This window comes from Epinephelus lanceolatus, chromosome 13 (assembly GCF_041903045.1).
Source record: "Epinephelus lanceolatus isolate andai-2023 chromosome 13, ASM4190304v1, whole genome shotgun sequence".
Classification (NCBI taxonomy): Eukaryota; Metazoa; Chordata; class Actinopteri; order Perciformes; family Serranidae; genus Epinephelus; species Epinephelus lanceolatus.
The window spans coordinates 25857350-25872980 of record NC_135746.1 but is presented as its reverse complement, the minus strand read 5'-3'; the positions used below and the strand labels follow the sequence as shown (position 1 = coordinate 25872980).

The window sequence follows — 15631 nt, the reverse complement described above, 5'->3', positions numbered from 1 at the left end:
AAAAGTTTCCGTAACAACCTTTTAACACATGAAATTCATATTAATGGAACTCAAGTGTATCTAAAAACAAATAGCTTGATATACACTGACCATCTAAAAAATTAAAACCACTGGTGGATGAAGTGAATAACATTGATCGTCTTGTTACAATGCAATGTTCTGCTGGGAAAGCTTGGGTCCTAGTATCCATGTGGATGCCACTTGATGCGCTCCGCCCACCCAAACACAGTTGCAGTCCAAGCACACCCCCCATGGCAAAAGCACTCCCTGATCCCGCTGCGATCGAGCATCCATGAGACATGCCGGTACCCCACCCTACAACCCACAAGACTCAAAGGATTCGTCACCAATGCCCTGGTGCCAGACACCACAGGGCTATGCCCAGAGGTCCTGTGTCCATGCCCTGATAGGTCAGAGCCAAGTCTGATGGAAGGAGACCCCACCTTGGATCAGGGATACCTCTGGGGTACCAGCACATCCTGCGCATGCTCAATCAGATTGGGATTTGGGGAACTTTGAGGCCAAGTCGACTCCTTGACCCGTTTGTCAGGTTCCTTGAGTCATTCCTAAGCAGTGGTGTGGCGTGGCACATTGTCCTGTTGGGGTGGCTACTGACACTGGGGAATGCCATTGCCATGAGGGTGTTTACTTGGTCTGCATTGGTGTTTGGGTGGATGGTATCCACATGAATGCCAGCATCCAAGGGTTCTCAGCAGAAGATTGCATTGTATTGCTTGATTAATTCACTTCATACCCTTGTTATCATACCTTTTTATATCTAGTATGTTGCTTTGATTGTTTTTGTTGAAGTTTAGATGTATTAAAGGATAAGACTGATGATATTCTTTTACAGTCAACGAATCCCATGGACGAACCAGAACCATCAATGTGTTAGTTCGTCTCTCAGGACTTTCTAACTTTCCCAAACTGTCTGTGACTTCAGAAGCCGATTTGTTCCTTCTGAAGACGTAAATCTTCAGAACAGATCATGAATATATACTCTTTTTTTCCAAAAGGCTAAACATGACACCGTAAAGCTGCTGGGCACTGTAGTTTTTAGTGACTGTTAATCAAACTGGAGTAAATGAGAGATTTGTTGGGGACTATTTCCAGTCGTGGATTAATACACACTTGGTGCACTAGTGAGTATTTTCAGGACAGTATATGTAGGACTAACTTAAAATAACCTTGATGCCCATGTTCATTATAATGTGTGACTCACTGATATGTTTTTACTCTGATAGTTTTGGACAACAATGAGGTTACATTGAAGGTACTTGTTTGTAAGACCATTGCATTGTTGGTTTTAGCCGAAAATATAGAATATCACCAGACTCATTCTTTAATGTGACATTCTGTAGTTCTGTTTAACATTTCAAAACCAGTACTTTTAGCTTGAATGGCTTTGTTAAAATTGAGTTAATGGGATTTATTAGAGTAGACAACCTAGTGAGGACGAAAAAGAACTCATTTTATTTCACTGTATTTGATCTCTTTTAAATAGCTTGCATATGATGCAAGACACTGGGTTGTTAAATGCTATTTGATCTTCCGAAGGATCACTTTTCTCAATTTCATGGCTTATATTAGTGTATTGTCTTAAGCTCCCCGCAGACTTACTAAAGGTCGCTGTGACCGTTGAAACGGTCTCTTCTATTCCCAGACAAGCAAGAATGTTCAGTATGTCTGCCCAACCCTGGAAGAAGTATGATAATTGGTATTGGTGGTGAATAATTCATAAGAGGTGTAAGATCTGCAGCAGGTTGCAAGTTATCAACTGTGGAAGGTCGTATGACACCACAGGTGCAGCTACGTCATGTCATGTTTTATCCTCTTTGCAGGGAAAAGTAAATATTCAGCTGGCTCTGTCTCAAGATTTGTGGCGAGATAACTGGATTTAGGGGCTAATAGCCGTACTTCAGATGTCTTTTTCCATTATATTATTTATTTATTTGTTGTTGTTGTCATTGTAAAACCTCTTATGTGGGTATAAATGCAGTCAAATGGTGAATATTTGTGTGAACAGTATTTGAGTACAGGCTGTTGGAGCTCTTAGAGCTGGACGCATGCAGACACAGCGGTGGTGGAGGTTCCCATGCATGTTTGTGTTGAGTTACAGAGCAGTGCCATCCTCATTATCACCCAGCAGCCCTCCCCTCTGCTCACATTTCTCACTTCACTTCAGAGGTCAAGGGTCAGCTGGTCGTGTTACTGAGTCAGGGCATCCACCCAACACCTTTAAATCATTACTTGTCCTCTTCTCTGTCGGGGGGAGATGGATCGCATATTACATAAAGCTGGCTATTGTCATGAAACGGAGATAAATATTAAGTATTGTGAAAGATATGAGGATTATTCCGAGATATGAGGGTGGGGATATGATCTGATATGAGGATGTGGGTGTTATGGGTTTGTGTATGTGTTGTTGATTACACGTCATGTGTGCAGCAGTGTAATGCTAATCAACAGTGCCATCTAGCACATCAAGAGGTAAATGAGTTTTTCATACTTTGGCAAGCAGATGCAGATAAAGAACAGGTCTCCAGCTCTGCCTCTCAACTGCTTTTTGAGTAGAAAATAATTTACTAACATGTAATCTCAAATGTCCCGTTTTATTCTTTAGCATTCTCTCTTTGCAGTTGTGAAAGATTTATTGAATCCCAGCAGCAGTGGCAGAACGGGGGATGGCTTCTGGGGCTCAAGCCCTGAATGTTTTCTATGAAGCTCCAAATCGTATAGGTTTTTAAAATACCTTCAAGTTTATGTCATTTTCCCTGATTCCCAATCTATCTATGTTAGTAACATCCAACTATTTTTGCCCCTTCTTAGGTGGCAGGAGTGGAAATTAGTCTTCCTCAACATTTGGTGTGTTACAGTACCAGAATGATGAAGACGATTGGAAAACAATTAGATAAAAAGTAGAATGTAGCATCTGAAAAATGTTTTTTTTTCCCCCTTTGCACCTGTCATGTTTTTCCCAAATGATGTACAGATTTTTAGACAGTCTGTCATCTCGATTAAGTTCAAAATAGTGAGTATAGCTGCTGTACGATTGGGGAAATAATCTCTGCACGGAGCTGGCCCCCAGACCCCCGCCTGAGCCCCAAATGTTTCCAACATCTGGCTCCACCCATGCATCGAAAGTTTACAGACAAACTTAAAGCAGTTTGCTAAAAGTAGAAGACAAATCTGAAGCCGGGTTGTACTGGAAACCAAACAACCCTGTCTGCCGAGGGAAGCGGCCCAGCCACACTAATTATTGGTCATTGCAGCCGCAGGCTTGCACACCTTTTGACAGCCCTCCTCATACTCCCCAGCCACTCATTAGCACACACCAGTATGGCAAGGAAGTTGCAAGTCATCAGAATTATTTATGAGCCCCATTCCTCACTGAGCAGTTTAATCATTTCAGTTGGGCTCTTGTCTCAGGCCAGTGCCTGCAATTAATTTAGTAACCAAATACTTAGGGAAAAATATGAGTAAATAGTAAATATCAGCATGTAGATAAAATGTTATGTGTGCACATGTGTCTGATTAATCAGCACATTTTACAATGCTGCATCTCCCTGTCATGAAATCAGTTTGGATTCATTTATTAAAGATGCAGACAGATAGATGCATACATTATGAATAAATAGAACATAATTATTACGAATTCAGGAGAAAAATTTGTATATAGGCACCAGAATGATATTTGAGAAGGTCTTGTTGTCCTTGTCGTGAGCTGGTATGTTTATGGATTTGGTCCGTTAGAATTTAAATATCTTTCTGATGTCGGTTCAGAAAGTTGTTTGCAAAATGATTAAATGTGTATTTATGTACTGTGTCATAAAACTGCAATTTTTATTTAGGTCACACAGCCTGCACGTCACAGTCCATTAAACAGTTGGACATTACGTGTGTCAGCTTTTACAATGTCAATGACCATCATGAATGGTGATAAACGGATACATTTCTCAAAGTTTGCCACAAGTTTTTTATGTTATGTTTGTCATGCCAAAAATCTCAGTACTGCAGATCAGGGACTTTTGGGTGCAAGAGCATATGTTCGAAGCTATACAGTAACATAAAAGGGTGAAAACAGAGTCAAGGAGAGAAAACTCCTGGCACATTGTTTTTGTGCCCAGGAGAGGACTCTGTTTTTGCTCAAAACACCTTGTCAGTGCCTTTTCAACTAATATTCCTTTCCCTCTGTCCCTTCATCCTCCCCTTCTTCCTTCCACCCTACAGTATGTTCCTCCAGACTTGTGTGTTTGTAACTTTGTGTTGGAGCAGTCCCTGTCAGTGCGGGCCCTGCAGGAGATGCTGGCTAAAACTGGGCAGAACAGCGAAGGGGTGAGTACTCCCCTCCTTCCCACCGATACCCCGCCGCTCTCTGTCTCAGGCACACTAACACACTCAACACTTGTATACAGAAACATGTACATAAATCACTCTGTAGTCTAGCAGTGCACTCTGCTACAAAATGCCCTGGGGGTTTACTTACTTTTTTAAAATACAAGATTCAGTTGGAAGTCGCACACTATTTCTGCAATATTGTTTTGGTGTAACAGAATAATGATCTTCACAATTGTTTTCCAGTTAATACAATGGGATATTTATTCAGTGAAGCTGAAATGGAATTCCTCAGAGCAGTCGCAGTACTAGAAATACAAATGTAGTAAATCTGTGTGGAGGAGGATTCTCACTGGCCTGATTGGAAGTACTTCAGGTTTTTTGAGGCCACCCAATCAAGGCCAAGTCCAGCCATGGTGATTCTTCAGTTGTCCCCACTCCCCAAAATAATGCATTCAAACCTCTTTTAATGTCAGATTGGGAAACCAAATATAGATCCAGCTCAACTTTGTGGAGTTGTTCATTGAGATTCATTATTCAAGTCATTTAATTGTGACATCTACCAAAATTTGATGCTCACAGTAACTAGCAAGTACCTGTTGGCACTGCTAGCTGGATGTTCCACTTCCCCACTTGGAGGCAAATATGTTTGACGTTTATATGAGTGTATCATGGTCCTGCAAAAATAGGCGATTTCTTTGAAGTCAGTAATTTTGAATTTGAACACTATTGCTTTTACACTGTTTTAAGTAGTGCCTTCATGAGACAACCACAAACAGTGTAAGATCTATTGAGTTTACATCTTGCTTTGAGTAAAAACTTCACATGTTGATCTTTATTGAGATTAACTATATGTATGCTTTAAAGTTACAGCAAGTGTACAGTGTAAAGTTTTGAGATGAAAATGTCAATAACTACTTTGTAAAATCAGCAGAATCTTTCTTACATGGGGAGCATTTGTTTTATTCTTCTGCAGTGTGTACACCGATCAGCCGTAGCATTAAAGCCACTGACAAGTGAAGTGAACAACATTGATCGTCTTGTTACAATGCAGTGTTCTTCTTGCAAACCTTGCTGTTAATTCATGTGGATGCCCCTTGACACGCACCACCTACCCAAACATCGTTGCAGACCAAATACACCCCCTCGTGACAATGGCACTTGCCAGTAGGAGTGGCTCAGGAATGCCCTGAGGAGTGTGACAAAGAGCTCAAGGCATTAACCAGGCCTCTAAATTCCCCAGGTCCAAATCTGATCAAGCATAGGTGGGACCTGTCGGTACACCAGAGATCCTGTGTCCATGCCTTGACAGGTCAGAACTGAGATGGGTCCAAGGTGTGGCCTCCTTGAGTACCCTGTGGTGTCTCGCATCAGAGCCTTTGCAAGGATCCTTTGAGTCCTGTGGGTTGTAAGGTTGGTCATCAATGGATTGGACTTATTTTAGCATGTCCCATGGATGCTCAATCGGATTGGGATCTGGGGAAATTTGAGGACTGGTCGATGCCTTGAGTGACGTTCCTTGGGCCATTCCTGAAGAGTTTTTGCAGGGGCACATTGTTCCACTGAGGGGGCCACAACCAGGGCGTTGTACCTGGTCTGCAAGGGTGTTTGGGTGGGTGGTGCGAGTCAAGGTTTCCCCAAAGAACATTGCATTGTAATGAGATGCTCAGTGTTATTCACCTTACCTGTCTGTGGCTCTGTTATTTTGGCTGATCGGTCTATGTTAGACTTCCTGGAGGCAACTAGGAGCAAGTTTTTATCCGTTGAATCAAACGGGATCAAATTAATCTGAGCCAAGTCCTCAACAAGGGCATGTCTCAAGCCTGTCGTAGACGGGAGGTTCCAGATGTAAAAGTGGATTCATTCATGTTTTCCTAAGATGGCAGTTACAAAGTAGTATCTCCAAATAGTAGGCATTCATGTGTTAAATATGAAAAGTTGAACATTTTAGTACAAGTCTGGGAAAGTAACTTCATTAAATTACTGTAACAACTGTAGTGGCCGATCAATGCTTTACCCATAACACTCTGTATAAATGGCAGAAAATCTAAAATCCAGAAACAGGCTCCCTTTAAGCACTACTCTAAATCTTGTTGCCACGTCAAAGATGTCTCATCTGACAAATGTTACTTAATTACTCAGTGGCAGTGTGATTATTTTGCACATATATCTGGACCAAATTTTGACATTGACAAGTGAATATGCTAAAAATCAATGAGTAGGTTGGATTAAATCCCAGACGCAAAGCAGACGGACCACATCGAGCAAATCTCTGAACTACTTTAACACCAAGAACTGCAATTGAATTCTAAATAGAGGCTGTCTCTTCTCATTCTCTGTAACACTTTCCTGTTTTGCAAAAAGAGATCAGAAGGCAGTGATAATGAAAGGCCGTCGGGGGTCAAAGAAAGGAGGGAAATTATCTGTGAGTGCACTGCCGCATCCACACCCTCCTTTTCCCTACAACCTCCGTGCTCTCTTGATTTACACTAAACAGAGCAAGCCCCTTCCTCCCGGCTCCACTCCAGCTCCCTTGGCATGTTTATTAGAGCAGGTAAGTAATCTCCGATCGGGCGGAGGCTCTGTACAGTGCCACAGGAGGGGTGTCATCGGAAGGCAATGGATTCGTGTGGTCTGTAAACCGCTGTCAGATGCTGATATTCACTCACGATGCTGCGCTCTAACAGTCATTTCATGTGTCATTTAATCTCATCGCCCGGCCCTCCTGGATCCAGAGGGGGAGGTCAAGGAATGCGAAGGGGTGGCATCACAATGTTTGGATGAAATGCTAATTTGTTTTGGGAAAAACAAAGAGAAAACAGTGCTTTAGTCTTAGATAGATCCCAGCATTAAATTTGGACAAACAAACTGCTTATTAGTGGCAGCGTTTTTTATTTTCATCACTGTTCCTACTGGATACACATGGCCTGTGTTGCTTTTGAAAGTTCCTCGATTAATGGGTCCAATTATTGTTATTAGCTTATACTTAGGGCAGACCATTGGTATGTAGGAACAGAGATGACACAGCTATGGATGTATGAATCATTGTGCAGTACAGCTGCAGCAATCACAGAAACCCAAGCATGACACAGCATTACGGTGCTATTTGCAAGATGAATTGAGTATAAAAATCCCACATACTCATGCAAGATAGCCCAAATAATGTGTTGTGCTGGGTGACTCTGGCTACCACTGTACTTTGCACAATGCAGCCTTCTGGCACAGATGGTTTTTTAAGTGTCTTATTCAGTATACCACTTGGGTCCTCTCCACTGGTAAATCAGGCCTGCATTGTTATTAGCCTGGGCAGCAGATTTGTTTTGTGCTTAACAGTACAACATTGTTGGCTGGCCCCGTTTGGCAAGACAACACAACGCTGGCTTGAATACAAACTCTCTGGTAGCGAGGCTAATAAATCACCCTCCCCTTTCCTTTCCACTGTAAGGGGCCCATTTCTCACTATTGTTGCTCAGATTTGTGTAATTGACTGCCATACAACCCAATAACACATTCTTTCCATTTGTATTTGTGTGTTACTAGAGTGCTGACCATGAAAAATGGGTAGGTCCATGAGTTCGTTCATCCATCATGTCGTCAGTGTGCATGACAGACTGCCAAACGAACGGGTTGAATTCCCAGCACTTTCACTTGAAGTGACGCCCATTTCTCGATTGCCATAAAAGCTGCATTTATAGCGTGTACGGCATTTAGCTTAAACGTCCATGGCAGGTATCGCAATGCGGGGAGATATTAAGCTAATGGTAATACGTTTCAATTTTTCCACCTCAGCACATATTGTGCAGATGGATATTAAAATACATTTATTTTGCTGTAGACTCCCTTCTGGATAGTAAATTAAGCTTTCACCTCACCGTAACTCTACATACTCCCTTTCCCCCAGCCACTGTGGGGACAATCAATTAGCCTGTCACAGATGTCTCTGAACTTTAAATTATGGCAATCTTGAAATAGACATCCGTTGGTGCTGTCACCTTGTGCACAGGAGTCAAATGCATTGCCTCCTCTCTGAAGACTACATTGTGTGCAAGTGTGCAGGGACTTTCAAGTGATAGTGTCTGCTTCTCATTTGCTTAAGCTATTCATTATCCCCTTTTTTTTGTTTTTTAATACAATTAGAGTCAAGCTTTAGTTTACAGCTTACAATGTCTGTGCTCTTAAAAGACACATGCATATACATATATTATTAGATTTTGCTTACAAAAGCAGTAATGATCCCTCTGGTTTATCTAATTTACTGGATCTAAATGAAAGGATCTGGAAACCCACACGTTGGCAGAAAACTCACTTTGTGGTTTGGGTGTGCTGCTCTGTTTTCTCTGGGTTTGGTTCTCTAACATCAATTCGTTTACGGGAATTGACACGAGGAAATGTCCCTGAAATCAGTTTTGATTTCAGAGTGTTCACATGCACTACTGTTGAGCAAGGCCGTTGCAGATGCCTCGAGGATTATTCATCCGTTCTTCATGTTACTCACACAACACACTGGACTGCTAACACCTATTTGTTATTATTTTCATCTGGCATCTCACCTGTGGTTTTAATTTTTAGAATAACATGTATGTATGTATGTATGTATTTATTTGTTTTTTTCTTTCAGCTTTCACATATTACACATGACAGCGTACACAATATTTTGATGGATGGTTTTGTAGCAAACACAACGCAAATGGAGCACAATCACTGTCTCATTAACCAAATGATTTAAAGGACAGGTCACTTAACATTTACATCAGAATCAATATATCAGATGGTACTTAGAAAATGAGTCTGGCATGTCTCCCTCATACACGGCCTTGAAAAACTGATTAGTTTGCTATTTCCCATGCTCAGATTCTGCCATATAAGAGAAACCACTGATATCAAGTGAACATTTAGGTAAATTACTTAGTCATGCTTTGGTATAATGGCTCTGTTAGGCATTAGTAAAGAGAAAGCACACACTGTTTCATTTTTATAAAGCCAAGAAAGCAGGAGAATGAAAGATCACTTCAGGACGTTGGCTCAGTGTCAGTGATTACAGCAAAGCCACCAAAATCATCCATGTGTTTTAAGTAGGTTGTATTTTATACTGGCCTATTGCGCTGCTTCTCAAGTCATCAGCAGAAAATAAATTGATTAAATTCACCATGTTTTGGACCGATTTAAGAAATTTAGCAAGTTTAAACGTAAGAATTTGATGCTTACAGCCTTTATTAATGTGAATTTGGGTGGCTTTGGCACTTTTGGTACAATTGCTATGATCTTATGTTAAAATAAATAAAATAATAATAATGATAATAAAAGTGCAAAATTTTGATCCACTACTACTATTTTTTTACATTTTGCTACTTCATACTTCTATTACTCTACAATTCAGGGTCAAATATCATACTTTTTTTAGCCCACTACATTACTTAATAACTTTAGTTACTGGTCAGGCTACTTTACGGATTCATATTAATAATACAAAATATGATCTATGATAATGATTAATTAAATTTACAACCCAAAGTAATTATAACTAGCCCCAGCTTTACCAGCTGCAGCATTAAAGTGATGTAAACGAAATTTACCTAACAGGATCATGAGATTTGTCATGAAATTCAACAAATTTACATTTCTTTTAAAATAAAAAAAAAAAACATCTTTGAGTTTTAACTTTACAAAGTAACCGGTTTTTCTAAAAATATGTTTTCCGTTAAATTCTGTTAAATTTTCAAATTCTCACGTTAACTTTGTGAGAGAAGCAACCGTCAAAGACATTTTGTGCTAATTAACCGAAGACATTCAGCTCAGTTTCTCATTAACGGTTCAGAGAAATACACGTCGGTGTCAGGTGGACAAAACGCGACTGGCTCGGATTACAGGTAAATTCCAACCCATAGAAACAATAAAGATGGCGCGCAATTAATGGTCGTAACGTTAGCTCACCTGGAGTGCTGTTCAGCTGGGTTGCGTAGTACTGGAAGTTAGCTAGGTATGTTGCATCGGTGGCATTTTAAGCTAACGTTAGCTACGTTCAGTATAAATAATGAAATGAATCCCAACTTCATTTTAACGTTCACTTTTTCTGTAAACTGTTTTTGGTTTAACTTTAGGGTGACTTTATTACACTGTTGCCGTGCGTTTGTAGATACTTTAAATAATGTTAAATAGGAAAGTGAACAGAAAGAAAGTGTCAGCTTATTTTGTAGCTAGGTGTAACGTTAGCCCACTGGTGCAGCCATTATTTAATTGTTGCTGAGACGTTACACTAACGTTAATTTATCTATCCCCTGGTGGCTTTGTTTTCTCAATATTTGCACTTAATGCCTATGATAGGTGCTTCACTTAAAATCAAAGCCAGGCACAAATGTGATATATGCTCATCAGGGCCAGGGTTGGAAATAAACTTTCTTTCCACCTGCCACTGTGGGTGGTGGCTTTCAAAATCTGCTAACGTTAGCTACTCAACAGATTACCATTATTTCTGACTAGTGAGTAAAGCAAATCTAAGTTAGCAGCTACATGTGTATTTCACTGGCATTAGGCTGGTGCTAATTTCTGACCCAGATCAGGGCTAATCTAAAGCTAAATAATACATCATACTGACTTAACCTGGCTAGTATGCATATATTACTACAGTGTGTGCTAATTAACTACTGGCATGGATTGTCAGAGCCAGCATCTACCATGAAACAAAGGATGATGATTATTATGGTGTCTCGCTATGTCCTCATGACTTGACACAAGATGTTGACCTGGGAGCCAATTAATAAAAAAAAGTATAAGTTTAAGACATAACTGCACATGAAACCTCTTTCCCTAACAACAACATTAAAACATCCACACAAACATCTCTGCCTTTGTTTCTTCCTCAAATGCACTCATTGAAAAGCTGTTTAGGATACAGTAGCCTACTTACAACTGGAGGGGCACCAAACCAAAGGTCATAGTTCCTGGCACTGATGTGTCAGCACGACGGCAGGCCTGAAATACAGGCTGGCTTGCTCTCTCTCTAACGCCCCCCTTCCTCCCCTCACTCCCAGCTGTTGCTGGATACTCTTCCCATTTTTCTTTTGATCAAACTCTGTTTCCTTTTTTGTCTGCCTTATACAAGCCATCTGGGAAATACTTGGTAGCCAAAAGAGAATTAGCTTGGGGTCAAGTTCAGGGAGGCAGTTGTGAGTTCTCTTTAGGTCAGCGCTGGCAGCGCTAAAACAAGGTCTGGCTATGCTAGACTAGTTTAAATGTGACCCTGCGAGCAAACAAACACAAATTAATGTTGACAACTGGGCAAGAAAGCGGATAGTTTTTATGTATTGCTCATTGGATAAACACTGCGGTGTGCCTCACTTTATTTAGAAGTTGGCACAGTCCCAGTCCTGTTATTGGTCCCAGCTGTTTCTATATGGAGTTTGCATGTTATTAGTCACCTTGAAAGACAGTCAAATATGGTAAATAAACTAAATTGGTGAGAACCGAGTGTCTGTTCATAGCCCTAACAATGTCCACTGTGACAGTGAGAAACATTTAACAACTAGTGAATGTGAAGTAATATTTGTACATTATCAAGTATGTACATACTTTTAATTTTTTACCATAATGTTTTAACTGATGACAAAAAACATCAGAAAAATTAATAATCATGTACTCAGTTGATATGAAAGTGGAACAGACTCCACAGCAGCAGTAGGCCTGATCCAAATTTGTGTTTATCCAGCTCGCAATCCTAAAACCCAATAGAAATTGTTGGTACAGAGATGATTTAGATGTTACTGCTTACGGTACCATCTCTTTTTTTTCTTCTGCTGCTAGAGGTTGATTAAAAAGGTAAGTAGAAAATTCTTTTTCCACCCCACCGGTGGAGATGAAATCATATTTTATGATCTTTCTTGCTCAACTATTTTCTCACATTTCCTCTGCCATTGTGCTACAGTGTATGACAATTATTCTTGTTTGTCACAAGAATGGGCAAGCTGTCTAATGAGTGTGGTACTATACATGTTTGTTGGTTTGTTTGTGTATGTAGTTTTGTGTGCTTCCCTCCCTCTTTCTTTGTCTGTTCCCTGCTTGCACTTGGAATGGAGGTCCGACGCTGACGATACTTTATCCATTCAGTCCTGTGCAGTTTGCCCACACAGGGTCAAAAGCAGAGGAAACTCTTAATATCTGACATAGAGGTGACATGGAGGTTACTAACGTTGAGTATGGATGCGATAAGTCAAACCTGACAGGGTCCAGAGGTCAAGGATGCTGGGATATGATGATAATCTGTCACTTGTGTATTTCCTGGCAGGCGGGTCAGGGGGGTGGACACCGGACCCTGCTCTACGGTCATGCCATCCTCCTTCGCCACTCGTTTAGTGATATGGTGAGTACCAACAATACAACACAATTTCTATTTTTCATCCATAACTATTTCATCATGTCTTTATGAAAACAAAAAAGAAAGGTCCGCACACTGTAGCTATCTTAAATGCAATTTATTAGCACATCCGCAAGTTATGTTTCTAGCTAATGCTCCTCTTCAGGCGTTTATTGGTCCAGCACCTGCTTTAAAAGGTTTTTGAATGTGTGTGTGACTGCTGTACCTTTTTTGTGTTATATTTTATTAGACAGTTAAACAAGACTTGACTTCTGCTCTCAGCTTGTCTTAATGCTTTCTTTGACCTAAGACTAATTAATTTGCCACTCCCTAGTACCTGACCTGTTTGAAGACATCGAGGTCTCTGACAGACAAGCTGTCATTTGATGTCGGACTACAAGAAGATTCAATAGGTACAGTATGATTAACTAGCACTTTACAAAGTTCACTTGGCTTTTTTGCAGCTTTTAATTGAATTCCATCCTCCTGAGTAGCCCTTTTAGGTCGACCTCACCTTGAGATGGAATCAATACCCAGAGGGAAAATACTGTAAAACACAGTTGCAGTGCTATATTTGACATTTGAACTACAGAAACGCTTCAAGCCATTCATCAAGCGGAAACAATATTTCGACTGCTCCTTCAGTCTTCCTCAGATGAGGGCTGTTTTTATGCTTTTTGCCACGTAGAATAGACAGTCGTTTAGACAACAGACATGCTCAAATGTATGCGTGTATTCTACTTGATATATATCGCCAATAAGTGAGTAATGTTTTGTGTATTTGTATCAATAGGAGAGGCCTGCTGGTGGACCATTCACCCTGCGTCCAAGCAGAGATCCGAGGGAGAGAAAGTCCGCATTGGAGATGACCTGATCCTAGTCAGTGTGTCGACAGAGAGATACCTGGTAGGTCAAGTCCAGTATCTCAACGTACGAGTTTTTGATACTTAACCTGTAACTGTGAAGAAAATGAGAATGACAAGATTATTTTCTTGTGGTGCCACTGGGAAAACAAGCTGTAGAGGTTTGGCACAAAGACTTAACACACTATTTTTGGATAGAAGATGTATAATTGATATGGATAAAATTCTTTCAGTTCAATAAAACTTAATTTACTCCTGCTATTTTAGCAGCACCTTGCTACCCAGGTTGAGAAATACACCTATAATAGTAATAAGCAGAGAGGAGAGGAGAAAACCCCCAGTGTTAATCATAAAGCTAAAGCAATCAAACCTTATAAAGTGCATTTTTGCATAATTAAATCATATATCCGAAAATATTTTAAAAACATGCACACAAAGTAATGAAGCCCTATTAGGAAGTCAGAAAAACAAGTTGCTAATGCTGTTTGTTGTTATATTATTGTTGTGCTAATTACTTGCAAAATTACATTTGTTTTGATCAAGCACAAAGTACACTGCACATACTGCTATGTTTCATCTGTAGCTTGCTCCAAAGTATGATTTACCATCTTGATGAAAACAGTTTATATGATTAGACATTATGGCCAGTTAGCATTTTGATTTAGAAGCCATGAACTAAAGCACTCCATGGTAAATTCTTTTCAAAAAGTAACAGACATTGTTATTGTTGAGCATTATCAACAAAGAATCATCTGTTTGGAGCTTGCCATTGCACACTTGAGAGAGGATGCAGTTTTAAAAGATGGTTTAATTGCAGCTCGGGAAATTGTCATTAAGTCAGCCTACATTCAGTTTCTCATTTCCAGATAAGGGGTTTTTCTTTCATGAATATTTAGTTTTTCAGACAGTCTGGACACATCAGATACAGTCTCTTGTTTCCTAAAGCACATTGTATCATTTCTCATTTTACTCTGTCTGGTTTGTTTGTCAGATCTCACATAAATTTGGATTTTCTCTGTTTTTGTTTTTGAGGCTCCCTTTGCAAATGTTTTCATGTCAGACAGAATTGTCTGCCTCCAGATTTGTAAGAGTTTAGAGACAGACAGTGCGCCAAGTGCAGGGAGAGATGGTTGTTTTTTGGAGATTATGCGCCCCACATAGCTTGAGTTATCTGCTGTGGTTCACTGTCTGTCTCAAAAAGGCACTTTGGAAAGTTTTATAGCCGTCGGATAGCTCTGATACCCATCTCACTCCAGCCAACTTCAGAGTGACAAGGCAATTCAAGGGGAAATCTTTAAAACTTTACACTACTATCTGTAATGGAAATCTGATTACTCGTAAAGCCCTCCTGTGCAGTTTCTTTTTAAAAATAATTTTTAGGCAAGGCACCCATCTGACTGATGAGCTTAGAGTTAATGCTGTCTTCCTCATGCAGAGCTACACACCCGACCTCAATTAACTTACTTGGTAAAGAGAGAGGAGAGGGAGAGGCTGAGAGAGAGAAATGGAAGGAAGGAGGGACAGGGACGTGCCATGCATAGGAGAGTGAGTAGCACCGGCTTCCAGTGGCTGCTCCAGCCCCCCGGGGAAGGAAATGTGCAATTAAAGCAAAACTGGCAAAGAGCCAGACTTTCAACTCCTCCGATGGGAAATCTTCACCTGATTTGGCCCAACAGACGCTGAGCTTTTGAAGAACGGGACATATTAGAAATTCAGGCAAAAGCAATCATTGCCCCATCACTGTGAACAATGACAGAGGTTCTGACATGGTCTTTTTAGGCCGAGGCGTCTGTTGCTTGACGTCTTTGTGTCCGGTGAGGCTGAATTGTGTCAGCATTTTTTCTGCACTCTGCATCTACTGTTGAAGCCTGGTGCCCAAATGTCAGGACAATTTAAAAAAAAAAAAAAAAATCAGATCAGGGAGTGCTGGTGCACAAAAAGTTTGACTTCATACAGTGGTTAGAAATATGCTTTTGCACAGTATTCCCTCAATCCAGATAATCTGTCGACATACACAGGAACAGTAGACTGCACATTTCCGAAACACCAAGAAAGACCAATAAAATCTAAATGGATTGTTATATTT

The 15631-nt window shown here is 40.4% G+C and overlaps 1 protein-coding gene across 4 annotated transcripts in view; it reads left to right on the top strand.

Annotated features, from left to right (window-relative positions):
- ryr3 (ryanodine receptor 3) overlaps positions 1-15631 on the top strand; it is a 159617-nt gene that overhangs the window by 29349 nt on the left and 114637 nt on the right. For 2 of the 4 annotated variants that reach the window (XM_078173907.1, XM_033648437.2), the window contains exons 3-7: positions 4231-4335; positions 7876-7896; positions 12614-12688; positions 13017-13095; positions 13476-13588. In XM_078173907.1, the coding sequence (XP_078030033.1) occupies positions 4231-4335; positions 7876-7896; positions 12614-12688; positions 13017-13095; positions 13476-13588 (393 nt within the window). The remainder of the gene's footprint in view (positions 1-4230; positions 4336-7875; positions 7897-12613; positions 12689-13016; positions 13096-13475; positions 13589-15631) is intronic. The other 2 variants (XM_078173909.1, XM_078173908.1) reach the window with 1 other exon arrangement.